General features: G+C 34.7%; 1 protein-coding gene across 8 annotated transcripts in view; it reads left to right on the top strand.

Moving 5' to 3' along the window:
* Positions 1-17,085, top strand: part of LOC581763 (FERM domain-containing protein 4A) — an 83,519-nt gene that overhangs the window by 27,773 nt on the left and 38,661 nt on the right. For all 8 annotated transcript variants that reach the window (XR_004061854.1, XM_030973241.1, XM_011668529.2 and 5 more), the window contains exons 3-5: positions 1,772-1,866; positions 11,031-11,208; positions 16,249-16,328. Coding sequence is in view for 7 of the 8 variants with exons in the window: in XM_030973241.1 (XP_030829101.1) it covers positions 1,772-1,866; positions 11,031-11,208; positions 16,249-16,328 (353 nt within the window). In the remaining variant the exon portion in view is untranslated. The remainder of the gene's footprint in view (positions 1-1,771; positions 1,867-11,030; positions 11,209-16,248; positions 16,329-17,085) is intronic.

Genomic DNA, 17,085 nt, shown 5'->3' with positions numbered 1-17,085 from the left:
AATCTGACATGATGCATGCAACTTGTACTTTATATTCACTTATCTTACTCACTGAATATGCATCACATTAATGCAATCATGTGTTTGGACGCTTCCCTTTGTACTTTGTGCGAGCCAACCTCCCAAACTGGAAATCTATTTTTGGTATGGTGCGAGTGTGTTGTGGAGGGCAGGCAGCCAATATTTCATCCATGGTTAGATGACATCAGATGAGCGCTGTAGTAACCAAGGGAGTCTCCCCCCAGTGATGCGGTTTGCAATTAGCCCTAAACCCCATCTGGATTCACTCCACTAGCTTTGACTCATCAAATGGGATATTAGCAGAGAATCAATTTAACAATAAGAACCCCCCCCCCCTTACTCCTATTAATGACAATAGAAGAGTTGAATGTTCCAAAGGTGCCAAAAGCAGGGTTCACTGTTTTTTCTTCTCTTTCACAGTGCCTTCAAGAGGATTAGGTAGAAATAGAAATTCTTTTTGACAGCTCATACTAAATGAAAAACATCCCCCACAGAGTCTGGGCAGCATTATCAAAAATTGGATGTGACAATAACATTTCCTAAAAGGAGTCAGATTGTCACTATAGATGTGCAACGTAATGTTCCCTTGATCTGCACTTTTGAAAACTGCACTTTGCAGGCGGAGTTCATTCACTATTTCGAAAATCAAGGACAGAATAGGGAGGTAAAATGCCTCTTCGTTCAATTAATTCTATTAATTCATAATGCTGATGTCCATTTGGCAGTCACATAACCTTGGGCATGCATTATTATGATTAATAAATGAGTCCTGTAGAACAGCCATAGGAGCCACATGGAGGAGACAATGACTGTCCCCATCTTGGTTAATTGGATAATAATATGACAAGCGTGTGTGTGTTCAAATAGATGTCCACGTCCATTTGACAGCTGTACATATTTGTATGCAGAGATACAAGTCTGTTTAGTACATTCTGAAACTTTTTTCTTCTTCCCCCTACAGAATTATTATTGGATTGAAATATGTTTAATAACTTCTTACCCATGTATGATTTGTATAATTCCTTGGGAATGGAGGGGTAGCCAATTATGAATGCAGATCAGAACTGCAGACGTGCAGTCCTGTCCTAGTTAACGTAAGGCTCTGATGGAGACCTAATGGAGCTTTTCAAGCTTGCCGTACATAGTCAGCAAATAATATTAATTTTGCATTCATTTTCAGCACATGCACTCTAAAATGGTGATGCATCCCCTAGTGGTTTTATATCGTTCAGATATTGCTGGGATGGGATGAGGATGAGTTGAGATGCCACTCATGCATGGTGCCTAGCTTGAATAGAATATCTCTCCACGAAAGCAGATGGTTATGGTTTTAATTATCTAACCACTTATTATAGCATGCCTACATCTCCGTGCATCCTCTATAGCTTATGAATAAGGCTACAACATTATAAATTGTCAAACAATATTACAAGTCTTTTTCATAAAAATGTGATGTCTGTAATCTTATGAATATTATCATTCTAACAGAATTGATCAGAATCTGTTTACATTTTATATTTTCTTGAAGATAAATGAAAGATCCGTATTTTGATATTTTTAATATTTTATGTAATGTGGTATTTATATAGTTCCAGTATTAATCTAAGATCAATATAATGTTTTATTTGGAGGTGGAATGATTTACATCTTATGTCAATGTATAGATTACATAGTTTTGATGATATTGGAAGATGAGAAATTGCAGGAAATAACGATGTTTCTCTTTTTCCTTGTCTCTTTCCTCTTTCAGCCTAAGCTGCTTTCTGGTGATCTGCTCGACCTTGTTGCATCTTACTTCAACCTTAAAGAGAAGGAATACTTCGGATTAGCATTCCAGGATGAAACGTAAGATCTAGTTCCTTCTTTTCTTCATTCTTTCCTCCTCATATCTAAGGGCGCGTTCATGCTTGATTTTGAAGGCAAAACGAGCGATTTGTAACGCTCATCATAAACGCTCATCGTAATCGCAGTTCCACGGTGCACTGTTCATGCTCACTTCTCCAGGCAATTCTCCTTGGGTGGCCTTCAGCTGGATTCGCAAACCTGTGTGCGCATGCTACGTAGACCCACTAGAGGTCAGTGCGTTGACCCCATTTAAACGCGTTTACAAATTGTAAACGCATCTTTTTGTGAGTTTACGATCGGTGATCGTGATCGCCGTTTTTCGGTGATTCTACAAAAGTGAGCATGAACGCAATCGTGTTTTAAACTAAACGCGTAACAGATGCCTGATTCTGGCCGTCAAAATCAAGCATGAACGCGCCCTTATTCATAAGCAGATTTGATGGAGATTACACCAGTTGAGGGAGAAATCGGTATATCCCCAAAGGCCTAAGATTGGATTTATACTGATGAAGGACTTTTTCAGATTTTCAAGAAAGAGCAGTTTAAGTTCAAAAGCCTTTACCTCTGGGAAGCATATAGTCAAGTAGCAGATTTATTTTTATTGATCACACAAATGTAAATCTGTATCAACTCTGACTGTATAACATATATGGATATGTTTCATTTTAAAGGTATTACAAAGTTTTGGGAAATTTTGAAAAATGGGTGGATAGTGATTCTTTACAATTTTGATATATTTGGATGCTCATGTCGATGTATAAAAAGCACTGGAAATTTTAGCCCCTAAAACACTTCTGCTTTCGAGAAAAATTGAATATAAAGATTTACCGGTGCTCCCGGTAAATTTTGATAAATTTAAAATGGCTCCTACGGCCGTACTATGGTAGATGCGACCATGGAAATCTCAGAATATGTAGTTGTGGTATACAATTAGCGAACGGAAATAGCTAATCGGTCGATATTGGTCAAGAAACATTGTTTTATAGCTTAATTAATATCTTGACCTTGAGAGGGAGCTATACAACATAAAGTGATTATTATTCATAATTTCATAACTTAAGACTCGATTTCGACCGCGACGACGATCATTGAATATTGTAGGGTCGCATATGCTTCCAATATGTTCATTTGAACCAAATTCATGACCCCATACCAAAACTTTGTATTACCTTTAAACTTGTTTATTTGCTGGATATCAAAATGATTTGTTTTTGGTATGTGTGTATAAAGCAATATATCCTAGGAATTCTAGAATGATGTTTTTTTTCTTCTGAAATAAAATAATAAATCTGATTTGAACATTGCGTATTTACAGCAGACTACACACTTTGTGACAGTCAAGATGTCTTTGCTTCATGTACTGTAGCATTAATCATTATTCTCTCTTCCGGGGCTTGACAATTAAGTACATATACATGTATTATGTGAGGTTCATGTGCATTAGAAAGTACATGTGCAGCGACATGCTCTTAATCTTGTTAATTTGGGAAGGAATTAGATTAAGCCATGTGCGGGAGCAGGGAGATATTAAGTGGAGTAACATTCCCTTTTGTAAGTCAGCTGCGCTCAAGATATTAGTCTGCCATTCTGTGTGTGATACTTGGGAAAGATATTAAATTTGTAAAAGAGACATCCACCTGTGTCATCTGTGCTACTGTAAATTTGTCGCAGGAAGAAGAAAGAAAGGGAAGAGATAGAGAGAACTGCAAACTATTTTATTTCATTAATGAAGAAACGTTTGTTTCAGAGATTTTGCAAATGAAATAAGGGTATTTGAAGACTATTTCCATTTAAAAGCAAAAGTCTGTAAAATCACTTTGTGTCATTCTAGGAAAAAGCAGACAAAGTACTTTTGTGTCAAAAGAAAGACAATTAATTTAAAAAAAACAGTTGTTATTTGTTAATCCCATAATTTTCTAAAATTTATCGATGGGTTTTAGAGGAATTCCTTAGTGACATTTTTTTTTCTAAGACAGAGGTGTTTTTTAACATTTGATTTCACGTTGTTTAATAACATTTTACTACAATTACACTTATATTTATACATGTCTTCATATTTCTGTTAGCTCACATTGACCTATCATTAATTCCCTGGAGAAACTAAGATTTCTGTACTATGAAACCCTTGACAGAAAGGAAACCAAATCTGGTCTCATATATACAAAGAAGTGAAAATTAAGTCATACGATACTAATGTCTTGTTTCTGTAAGATGGTTGTTTAAGTCAAACAATGGGTCCCTTTCCAAAGAGGAACACTTTAAAACAATTATTCCAGCTCTGATTTGACAAGGAAGTCATAAAATATTAATATCTTGTTTGTGTTAAAAGATAGATGGTTGTTTAAAACAAACAATGGGTCCCTTTACAAAAAGTAACCTATTAACGTTTATGCCAGCTCTGATTTGACGGATTAATTTTTTATTATTTTCATGTATTTAAAACAAAATTAAGTTGGGATATGAAAATATTGTACCGGTACATGTAGGATCCATACGTACATGGATCTAATTTTACAATCCCCTTTTACCTCCTTCCCCCGCCCATGTAAAGATAATAAAGGAAATAAGGGATAGACTGAAATTGAAACTTTTCTCTACAGCATAGGCCTCCATGCCAATCCTAACAATATTTCATAACTTTCAGAAATCCTGTAAGACTATATTCTTTCATTTGATTTTCAATTATGGTTGCATAGTATTGCTTTGAAACCCAAGTTTACAAACAATTTATTCTGAATGCAGAGACGGATGTGTTCTTAATTCAAAATCTGTATGTAGGCCTGCAAGTAAATGCATGCCTTTTTACACATGTATTCCGTCCGTCCTTGCACAGTGGTTGCTTTGTCACAAAGCTGTCTACTGAAGTGGAGAAATGGTGGCCTTTCATGAAAAGGAAGGCTTTTACTGTTTAGCCATAGATTTTAAAGAATTGACAAAATGACAAAAGGGTATTTTGTTTGATGAGCTGCTCAGACCAGTGTACTCTCAAATGGGGCAAAGAGCATGAATCATATGCACAAACGTATACTATTATGTACCGGTACACGGTATTTGCCACCTCTCATGCATGGTGAATGGAGCAAAAGATTGCATGTCATAATTTCATAACAACCTAAAAGGAGGTATATAAACAATCTAAATGTAACTGTACCTCAACATGTATATTCAACTAGCTTGTATGAGCTAAAGGTCCTACCAGGAAAGTGTTGGTTTCCTTGTTCCTACATGTATAATGGACTAGCACATACGTATTGAAAACTTTTTATCCAAATGACATGAAAGTAGCGGTATGATTATTTTTATATGAATATGATGATTTTATAAGCCATGTACATTTTACTTACGTACTGATAGATGATCTTAAATTTTGTGTAATCCGGCTTGTTATATGCTTTTAATTTATATCATTACATGTATGTTTCTATAAAATATCAAATTCATCCAAAATATTTGTTTTTATGTAAGAATGTGCGAATGTTTCCCCCCAAGAAGATTTGTTTCCTAGAAACGTTGAGAAACATGAAGGTTATGAAATGTCAGTGAACGGGGAATTTTCCTTTTTGTTCAATTGGTACTGTGTACCTTGTTTCAGACAATGACATTTCATCATGGTCAATCGTGCATGAAAACAAAGTCGCCAAGATAAACCTATGACGTCAAAATGAAATAATGGAAGAAAAAGTATACCCACCTTGTCCATTACAATGAACCTGTAAAAAGTGATTATTTGCATGATCCCCAAAAGTGAATAATATGATTGTAAAGCTATGTACAAATAATATGAATAGCCACAAACATGTACAGTGTACCTATTCACTATGCATATGATATGTTATGTAAATATACTGTGTACTTTTGATTCAAAATATGAATCTCATTCAAATCTATCTATATTTAGGCCTACATGACATTTTATGCTTTTGACATAACTGAAAATTATAATAATGGTAAAAGTTTCATGTAAATGTATGCTTATAGTTATAGAGGAAATTTAAGGAAGAAATTTAAAGATTTATAAAAATAAATCCTTTTGGCAAACTGCCCACAGCCAATCAGAAACTTGAATAGTAGACGCATCTACATGTAGATGTAGATTGTTATGAAAGATGGACCTTCTCCTCAGAATAGAGCATTAATTTGCATAATCCGGTCTTAAGACTTCTTTTAAAGCATCTTGTCACCATTCATCATAGTCTAGCCTAATAACAGAGAACCCTTTAATATGCAGCTGATATACTCTGCACCTGCTTCTAGTGGTTAGGCTCAAAACATAAAGAAGTCCTACAAATTTAGTTTGGATTTAGACTTCCTTTCAGACATGCAGACTTTGCTCTTTTTTTTTAAATCTCTAAATTTATCATCTATTAATAGTATTTTATTGGTAATTTCCTCTTTTTTATTTATTGTGTATCTTAGATTAGGCCTAGATGTATATTTAAGGTTAATTTCTAATTCTCTGTTTTTTGCAACTTACGTGTAATATGACAAAGTAACACTTTTCCCCATTTTTTCCAAGACATCTGGTACAATGGCTCCTCACTGCAAGCAATTAAGAAGTATATCGCTACCGAGTTCGAGCGAATATTTATGTTTAGTAATATACAGTGTCGATGCAGATGTACATGTTATGATATGTGAATATCAGCATTCGTAGTTGAAATGATGATGAACTAAATGAAGGGAAATTGGCTTTGAAAGGAAATTGATTAAAAGTTGGCTAACTTTTACTAATCAATTTATTAATGATTGTAGTCTATTATTGGAAACCAGACTGCACGCTGTGTAATGGTGTTAATTAGACTGGAAATAATGTCCAGCCAAAGAAGAGTGTACAGTATGTAATTCTCTAGGGACACAGGTATACTGATTGGTAATTAAATTACAGGTGATAATTTTGTACCAGCAATGGACACTCTTGATTTAGTATACATTCCAGCTGTCCACTGCTGCTACTAATCTAGATGATTTATATCCAGGTGTACTGGACATAATCAGTCCTTTGAGAGCCAAAAGGGTGATAACTCATTTAACGCCATTACGGCTGTCAACAGACGATTTGTACTTGCTATCTTCACTATGACTAATAAACTTGTCTTCTGACCACTCTGAAGTGAATATACAAGCTATATGTTCATGTACATGTATATGCACATGAGTCCATATTCAAGACATTATAGGAATCTGATGTGCTTAGTCTTTTTGTAAATCCTACTAACAGAGGTAACGTTATAGCTCAGTTCCTTGAGATGTATAGAGAAAATGATTGCAAAGACCTTTGAAAATCAATTTCAAATAGCCTTGTTCCATCACCTTCAGAAATGTGTAAACATTACAATAAAATGATTTCTGTATGCAGTATACCGGGGAAGGGTGTTGAAGTTGCCCCTGAATTATTTTGTTTAATTCTTAGCGATCGTGCATCATTTTATGTGTATGTACCATCATAAAAAGACGAGGAAAAACACTATAAAACATTAAACAGAAGAAGTTATTAGTTTACAAAATAAATATTACAAGTTTAAAAATTGACATTATTGACATCATAAGTGTTCCTCAAATGTTGTTTTTCAAAGTTTGATAAAAAAATGTTATTGTTTTATTTGTATTGAATGCTTTTTAAATTTAAAGTGGAAAATTTGTATATCAGTTTCAGACATTCAGATACCGTTATTTTGATAACACCATTTCTTATTATACAGATACATGTAGAGGTAATTTGTACATGAAGGCCCTTAACTATAAAGCTGTGTTAATACTAATGTCACTGTGAGCTCTCCATCTCAAAAGTAATGGATGTGAAAGAGAGCCCTCTTGTGGTGGAAATGAAAAAGTCACTGTACTCTCAAGTTTATGAGGTAACCGTCTAGCTATGTCATGGCTAGTACACGACTATGAGTCATACTTTATGGGTAACACAAAAGTTATTTAGCACCACACAGAGATTAAGGTTATAAAATATATTTTAGAAAGCATAAGGCTTCACGGAGGAGAAATGTACACAATCACAAAGTGTCAACATTCCTTGTGTTGACATGATAGATTACAAGTGTTTTTTTGTTTGAGTCTCCTTGTAAGCAAAGAATACATACTGTACACAAACCATGCACTTGTGCTTTTTATAGTTATGTCTACATGTACTGTAGTACTTTTCATTGATTATGAGATGGTGTGCAAAGTTTTTTTTCTTCTAGAGTCCAAACTTCACATATGATACCCCATTAAATCCTTTATAGATTTAATAACCACTCATTTTGTTTGCATAGTTTTGGATAACAATAGTCCTTTTGAAAAGACATTGAAGAAACATGTACATTGAAGAACCAATATAACTAAGTCCTAGGTCCTAGGTCTGAATTCATGAGGAAGAAGATCAAATATATAATATTGTTATGAAGAGGCCAGAGGTTAGGGATGGTCATACATGTACGTGTATGTACCCTAGTTCTGCTCTATTATGTTTATGTATAGGATAAGGGAAATTGTGTTCAGACATTCACAATCACATTCTAAAGACTTTTATCATTATCTAAATTCCTTTATTTAAAAAAATACATGTTAGCAATGAGAGAAGAATTGTCTGTTTTTCTAGAAGTAAAACAAAACAAAACAAATCCTATCATTAAATTTGCAGTCTTTACACTGTACAGTACTCCAGAACTCCAGTTTTTTTAAGTGACATACATATGTTCAAAGGAGCCCTTTAAAAAAATGTCTTTATGAAAGTGAAATTCTCAATGATATTCTTTACTTTTTTATTCTCTTTTTTTGAACATTTTAAAGTGTATATTACACCTCACCTATGTATTTATTTATTTTGCAGTACAGTAAAAACAAAATAGTGGTGATGAATAGCGCCATCACTGGCATCAGTAAATGTATCTTTTTTACATATATATTTTCACAACAGAACTAGTGTACCATTATAAAACTAGACATATAATACTTGTTTGGAACAAGTATAGGTGAGCTGGTCAACTTAAATTTGAGACAAAATAGAGCAAAAATAACTGAAGCGAGATACTGCTTAAAAATTCTTAAAAAACAATATCATGTAGTTTCATGACGTGAACGAAATTCACCTACTATAGGGATAACGGAAATTATGAAATGTTTGACATGAGGCCTTTAATCGAGATTTTCACTATGATGACGTCATCAAAATAAAAAATAGTTATTACTGCGCTTGTAGAGAATTGTCTTAGCTACAACATATCGAAATTTTGAAGAAAATTGATCAATATTTACAGAGATACAATCAATTTTACATATTGCTGACGTAATAATATGCAAATTCGTATTTTGAGTTCCAAGGCCATTGTGATGATGTCACGATACACTTAATGGCCAAATGAGACATGAAATCATATCTCCGACTCATACTCTATCAGAATATGAAAAAAAATTGAGGATCTCGGTGCATTTCAAAGAGCTATAATGGATTTTGTATAGGCATGTTTTTGCCCATATATGCTATGTATTATAAGAGCTCGCGCGCACGGACATTTATCTTGAATGGACGCTCATCTTAATATTAATAGTCATAAAGAGATGAACATAGTATTAAATTGTTTAAACAAATATGGAATTTATCATGAAAGAAAAAAAATGGCGATTCTGCGTTGTGTAATGGTGTTACGCGCGAAAACGCGCACGCATGCGCGTGTGCGTGATTTTTTTATAAAATGCTTAAAATGACCTGAAACGTATGCAAAATAAATTAAAGACGATTTTGAGCATTTTAAAATTTTGCGCGCGCACTGACGCGCGGACGTACGCGCACGCGCGCGTTTTTTGTCCTGAAATTGTCCGGACTGATATTGACCTTGATCATGATAAATATGAATGAGAAATGACGTACCGTTATGAAAAGATGATCATGAGTAAATTTTCAGAAAATTTCACAAAATGGCGCCTAGATGACGTCATCAGTCAAGGTCAAGGTTGAAAAGTTTGCTGTGTTTTGTTCATATGCCTATACATATGTGTGTCAAATTTCAAGGTATTTGATTGAACCATTTTCAAATTATCTTGAACACAAAAAAGTGGGTAGAAATAAGAAAAATAAATAAATAAATAAATAAATAATAAATAAAGGCGATTTTAACAAAAATATAAGGTGGTCTGTATTAGATACAGCCCACCTGATTATCAATAATGATTAATGATGGGAGAAAAATAATTGTAACTGACACATTCAGCACTTACAGTACATGTAGTATCATTTGCACGGGAGAAACAAGAGGTTCTATCTTGACTGTTATAGAAGTATACAGTGAGCCCTCTTGTGTTGAGAAAGATATTGAGAGATTTACTATCTTTCTTTCCTTGGGTTTGGAAAAGTGTTCTTGTTGTGGTAATGATGAAGCATTTAGTGAGTCATAGCTTGGCTATTCCATTCAGGTGTGGTGATGAAAACAAAGAGAGTTATTTACAGCAGGGTCTCAGTGGGTCTTCCCTCTCTGGTTTTGATAGTGAATTTTGACTGAACTTTTTTGTTTGGAGGCGGAGATATGGGATTCTCTCTGTGTAGGAGTTGTTGACATCATTGGTTAGGTTATAATTTTATCCCATGAGTCATTGATAAATGTTTTTAGTGAATACTATTTTGTGGTAAATTAATACAACATACAGTGTTTATGTAAAAGTGAGATTATTGGCAAGATGGAGGGGGAGGGGGCGGCGAAATCAGAATCCAATAGTCTTCAAAGTAATCATTTAAACTAGACTGATAATAATATAAAAGCACTCTAGTCATGTCAAACAAACTCTTCCTTTTTAAAAATAGAATATCATTTTAAATTCAGTCATGGTTCATATCTCAAATATATACTATTGCAACTAATGTAGAAAAAGATTGTGCCAATTGCAAAGCATTTTTATTGTTCTATGTTCCACCCAAAATCACATCCAATGTTTTGTAATAAAAAAAAATTTGGCTATACTTCTGGTATTTCCTCAAGTAGAATATCTTATACTAAAAGAATTGTATTTTAAATGGGAACACTTTGCAAGATTTAAGTGAATTCAGCTGTCACCAAGAACCAATAACTGATGTTTTCCATTAATTTATTTCTTTTCCATCTACATGTTCTTCTCTTTTCTTTCCTCATGTTCAAATCATTATATTTGCATATCTTTCTTATTTTCTTTCCTGATCTAAACAGAAATCATCACAACTGGCTGCAGCTGGAGAAGAAGGTCTTGGACCATGACTTTCCGACCAAGTCTGGTATCCTTACCCTCTACTTCAGGGTGCAGTTCTTCATGGAGAGCATCAATCAACTCAGGGACAGTATTACTATTGAACTATTCTACCTACAGGCCAAAGAATCAGTATTCAAGGTGAGTGTTATTCAAATGATCAAATTGGAAGATTTGATATCTTAATGAACAATATGCCTGGATAATTAATAGTGATTTTGAAAATTTTGTTTGATAAATATGTGTCTGTTTCCCAGAAACAGTGTGAATAAACATGAAATGGGCTGCCAAATCAATTTGATCAATTTTCATGTTACATTTGCATATATATATATATATGTATGTCTGAAATCCTAGGCCCTAAAGTTCCAAATGCACCTGCTGTTACAGCATGTTTGCAGACTTTGAAATAAGCTTAAGGTTATCAGTGATAAAAATATAGATGTACTAATTGCAATCAGCAAAGGGCTTGAAGTAGTCAAGTGAATAGGCCTAACTATGCAGAAGTATTTACACAATTATTAGCAGCTTTATATTGATATCTAGTTTACTTTTTTTTTAACCATCCCATCTATTTTGCTGAGATATATTTAATTCATATTTTTGGGATGATATTTGATGAATATTGAGTACTACATGTACAGTAGTATTCGCACAGATTCTCCTTTGTCTATTCTAAGTCGTACTCCAGCTGTGACAAATGGAGTCATTATCAGCTGGACTGTGATGAGTGAATGAGAAAAAAGAGAGAAAGTGAGAGAGAGAGAGAGAGAGAGAGAGAATATTAATGAGTGGTATCATATCTGCGATTGTGCAAGTACAATGGCTTCCGCTCAACGAATACTCTGTAATCGTACCGTGGGCCATGCACTTTCATCCATCTCCACCCTGCTGTAATGAAGTGCTAATTGGGTCGACTCCCACTGAGAGACATTGCACATAGCAGATAGACATGGATGCCTTGTCATCCGGCTTTAATGATCCAACTTCCGCAATGTGTAGGTGTGGATAGGTTTCCATGTTGTTCCGTCATTCGCAATCCACTTGAGCTAGATGATGTGGGGCACCTACCTCTTCAGAGTTATTTTCTAGATTCATGTTATAAATAAAAAGTATTCTTCTGTGTAGTCTGCTTACTTCAACGTTTAAGATTCATGCAAAACTTTGACATAAGTGTGTGTCGTAAGGGTAGGGTGCTTGTGCCAATAATTTACTCGCCGCATAGTGAGACAAAAACTATGAAACTGCTTGAATCACGTACATGTATGATAAAAGTGAAACTGCTGTGTACCTTCTAAACTTGATACTGCTGGCACAGTTGTAGTGGTATCTTTTACGATTATCAGCATGACATCACAGTCACATGACTGAGTTGTCAACTTGAGAAGGGTTATGGGAGAGATTTTTTGGCAATGTGCGATTGAAGTTCAGCTATTATTACACTTCAGTCTATGTTTTAGCCAAAGCCACTTTTATAAAGAGAGTAGAATGAGTAATTTCATGCCAAATATTTCATTCAAATCCATGTTTTGTATCCGGGCCAAGATTGCAGTTATGGTAATTAAGTTTGTATCATTTGACATTGACATTTCTATGCTGATGTAAATCATGATATTCATCTAAACTTCCTAACATCTGATGTCCTTGTGTCAGGGAACATTAATTTCTGTTTATTCTGCATACATGCACATCTGTCAAACTCTGGTTGCCAACTATTTTGTCATAGCTTTGATAACACAAAACTGGTGATGGCATGAGGACAGATTGAAGAATTGCAAACATCTATAGTAATAAAATGAATTTATTTACAGATATTTTTATTTTTTTAAATGCATTCTATAGAACAGCTTCTTAGTACCAAGCATGCTACATGCAGGACATATATGAAGAGTCTTTTGACAAATATATGACATTATTTAATGCATCCCTACTTTCCAATACCTAGACCCCCCCCCCAAAAAAAAAAAGAGGGGAAAAGTCAATACTTTTAGATTGACATGAAAATTCGGTCACATCAAAGGCACTTAAAATCATGTTTTTCCCCATTCATTGATCACCGCTAAATGATCAAAGCAGTTGGCTCCAATCTTTATAATGCAGACACATTTCTTTCAGTCTGTTATTCCCTTTAAAAATAATACCCCATCTACTTACATGACCCCCTTATTAGGAGGACACTTACCCTTGCTTCTGTTTTACACCCCCGAGGCTGGTTTTCACCATCGATCTTAATTTTCACTGTCTATTTCAAGTCCAAATATATTTAGCTGCTTCACTCTCCAAACCTATTTGTGGCATAATCGAATCAGCCACTCTAGACATTCATGGAAATGTACATCAGTTTGAACAAGAATTCTCAATCTTTGTCACCAAATTATTTTCTAAAGCTGGCCATGTCTGGTTATTGGATGAGAATGAGTCATCCATGATTTAAAGGTTTTAACTTCACTTTCATTTGTAAAATGGATAATTAGTTGATGAAACCAAAGAGATACCAGCAACCTCTTTGATGAAACTACACAATTTTCATCATACAATAACAGCAACATTGGTGTCTGTAACCTACATCTATAAAACTTAAAATGATAGATGATTGATAGTATGAGGGTAATCACATTGATGGGTCAAAACATCCTGTGGGAAATTCTGATTAACAGACCAGAAGGAAAAGTAGGTCAAAGTCACCTTTACCATCAATTTTCAAAGAATTATTTTATTTACAAACATGTAGACCCTTTATACTCTGTCACACCTACCAAGTTATCCCTTTTTTTTTAGGGGGGGGGGGCATTAATAATAATAATAATAAAGCAGTGACAGAAGTTTGAAAAAAGTCAATGTAGGCCTACATGTATACCTAATAGATGAAATATTCTTATTTCTATGTAAAAAGAAGGATTAGAAGATGAGGAGGAAAGTAGCATACATGTTTTTTTTTATCCTGAACTTATGATTAAAACTCCTTTAATGATTAAACAAAAAAATTACAAGTCTGGTTTCTGCTATTTATAATATGTCGGGGATTTCTAACTGCAACCTTTCGCAAGATATTGTGAGGAAAGAAGCGTGCAGCAATGCAATGCAATGCGATAGATTTACAATTGAACTTGATAAGTCTCTTGTTTCATCCAGGGTTGCCTAGCATCTTACATGATCCATCTTCATCGTCAGCATTGTGTTCACACGCAGCTAGCTTAGACACCCAGGTACGGGTGACTTGACATCCTGGTAGATACCCAGAGACAATGTAGAAGCAGATACACCAGATACACTGTATACCCAGATACAAGAGACTCGATCAAGACTTGTAGAATTTCATAGTTTTCATTGTTGCTCCTGTTGTAATTTCAAATCTAACTTCAGGACATCCCGAGGGGCAGGCATAAAACAAAAATGAGGCTCTAGAAATTAACACTTGACATATCAATATTTTGACACTGGAAACTACTGAAAATGGCGTCTTATGGCGTAATATGGCGTAATATAATTACACCTACTGTACATGCATGTTAAATTAACCAGGAACCGCTGTTAAATTTTCATTGACATTTGAACAAATAAACTCCTATTAAAAAACATGGAATTACAAGGGGAAAAAAAGAACCTGACAACTTGACAAGTTCAGAAAAAGCATTTAAAAACACATTACCGGTATATAGAGATAAAATTCTGAAGTAATTGGAACACCTAAATAAAAACCGTCGCCCCTATTAATGCACTTACACATATAGCATCTCAAAATTCAAACTAGGTTAATAAGGATTAGAGAGCTCAGTGGTGCAATTAAATATATGTGATCTTTGCATTATGACCTCTATAATCGCCAAAGGTTATGATAGAACTAGGCACACCCTTCTATGCTTTGACTTGCAACATCAAGAAGGCAAGTCATATTGCTTGAAATAAACTATACAGTACAAGACTGTGAACATTAATATTCAAAGACGAGTGTGTAGAGAATAGGGAATAATGGTTGTGTAGAAAATATTCATGTCACTGGATTGTCAGTGAGGGTATGAAAAATAATTTGTTTGACTGAGGACTTTCAAAATGAAATATCGACTGAAATCAGTATGGGTAATATTGACTGGAGAAGCTGTGGTTGTTTCGTACATGTATCTTATAATCATAGTTTTTTTGTGCATGTACTCTTCATACATCATTGTTGAACTTGGGGTATCTAGTGGTGCCTGGTACATTTACATCTGGTAATAGGATTTGTGTATTTTGCAGCATTGCAGTATTCTCAATGTAAATAAACCCCTTATTTCTATGCCTGGATCTGGCTTGATACTTCAGTGATATGCAGTGGTAACAATAGGCCTGTCCTCATCAGCTCAAGATTGCCAGATAACCCGCTATTTTAAGTATCCCGTTCACAAATAATCCGGCTAATTTGCATCTTCACCAGCCCGCAGTTGCAATTAGCGGGATATTTGGTCGAGATAATCATCCAAAGATACATTGGGTTAGTTTGCAAAATATCCCGCTATTTGTCCGGTGCGTCTTCACCAGCCCGAAGACTCGCACTATGCCCGAAAGCTTAGCAAAATATCTTGAGCTAATTTCTCGAGGTCGAGTCTCGATCTGATGAAGACGCGATTTGTAACTTCTGGGAAATGGCAGGCTATTTGGCAATCTCGAGCTGATGAAGACATACCTAGATAGAAATTAGAAGGGAAGATCTTCTTACTACTGCATCTGCACATTAATATGAATTCCCTGTTGGCTGATTTCAAGCTGCTTATTTGTCAGGTTTGATTTATGGTATGTCAGTTGAAAGGGAAGATGCTAAGGAGAAAGTTAGAGAAAAAGAAAATTGCGGTTGGATATTTTCTGTCAGATGATACCTTGATAACTTAGCACATGGCGCTAAACAAGAAGATACAACCTTATAAGGGATGTACAAGCTGTGCTCCATGTTCTAAGATTTCACCTGGAAGTTCTTGCTACAATTTTCATGATGCAGAAATATGAGAACTATGAAATGTGAATCCCAAACGTTGAGGCCAAATTAGGATACTGGTACATGTAGTTTTACTTTCAGATTGAGATCTACAAGTACCAATACTCAGATCCTAAGATGTACATTACATGTATAAAGTGCATTTATCGTGTATGAAAGAAGCGATTTTTGGTTCTGTTGAGGTTATGAATTCTTTCAATGTTATTTTTTTGCAGGGGGACATAGAAGCTGATAGCGAGACTGTATTTGAACTTGGAGCTTATGTCTTACAAGCAACAGAAGGAGATTATACAAGGTGAGAGGAAAATACAAAAAGAGTGAAAACGTATATAAGATTACCAACTAATGTCTCCCAAATAGGAAACGATGAAAAGAGAGTCTATCTAAATCTAATGTTTTTTAAATTTATTTTTTAGTTTATTTTTTTGGTCTTGTTAATGAGCCTTTTCAGCAGTGAGTTTATTCATTCTTACTTTCTATGACTAAGCATCTTGCAAGGGGAATACGTGTAGCGATTTACACCCTCTCATATTTCAAATAGATCAGAATTTAGGTCAGCTTTTAGGACTTCTCTACGGTCATTGCAAAGAGATAATTCTACAGGAAATAATTGATTTAGATTTTTATCCTGCTGGTGTAACCGATATATATATTTATTCTATTTTGTGCAAATTAATAGTATCACTCAATTATGGGAGATGGGCTTTTGGACTGGGGTATTTTTGTTTTTATGCGCAGTTAGAATTCAGGCCAATGAAAGTGGTTTCCTGGCAAAAGTGTGCTCATATGTATATGTATATTACTGAAATACATGATACTAAAGAGGTTACGCAAGGGCATTAATTGAATATTATATAAAAAAAGATTTGTAATGGTGAGTTGATTTCTTACGTGGACCTTCACATAGTTATCATCTGTTGAGAGCCAGAAGGGCATTAAGTAATTCATGTATTGCACAGAGTTAACTCTATTCTGGCTCCAAAAAGACAATATGGTAGGAGAACATTATTGAGTATTTTTACCTCTTGAGGAGAAAGAAAAAAAAATAAGTG

The sequence above is a fragment of the Strongylocentrotus purpuratus genome, unplaced genomic scaffold (genome assembly GCF_000002235.5).
Source record: "Strongylocentrotus purpuratus isolate Spur 01 unplaced genomic scaffold, Spur_5.0 spur5_scaffold_6, whole genome shotgun sequence".
Taxonomy (NCBI): domain Eukaryota; kingdom Metazoa; phylum Echinodermata; class Echinoidea; order Camarodonta; family Strongylocentrotidae; genus Strongylocentrotus; species Strongylocentrotus purpuratus.
The sequence above is the reverse complement of the archived record's forward strand: the minus strand, read 5'-3'. Positions and strand labels throughout refer to the sequence as shown.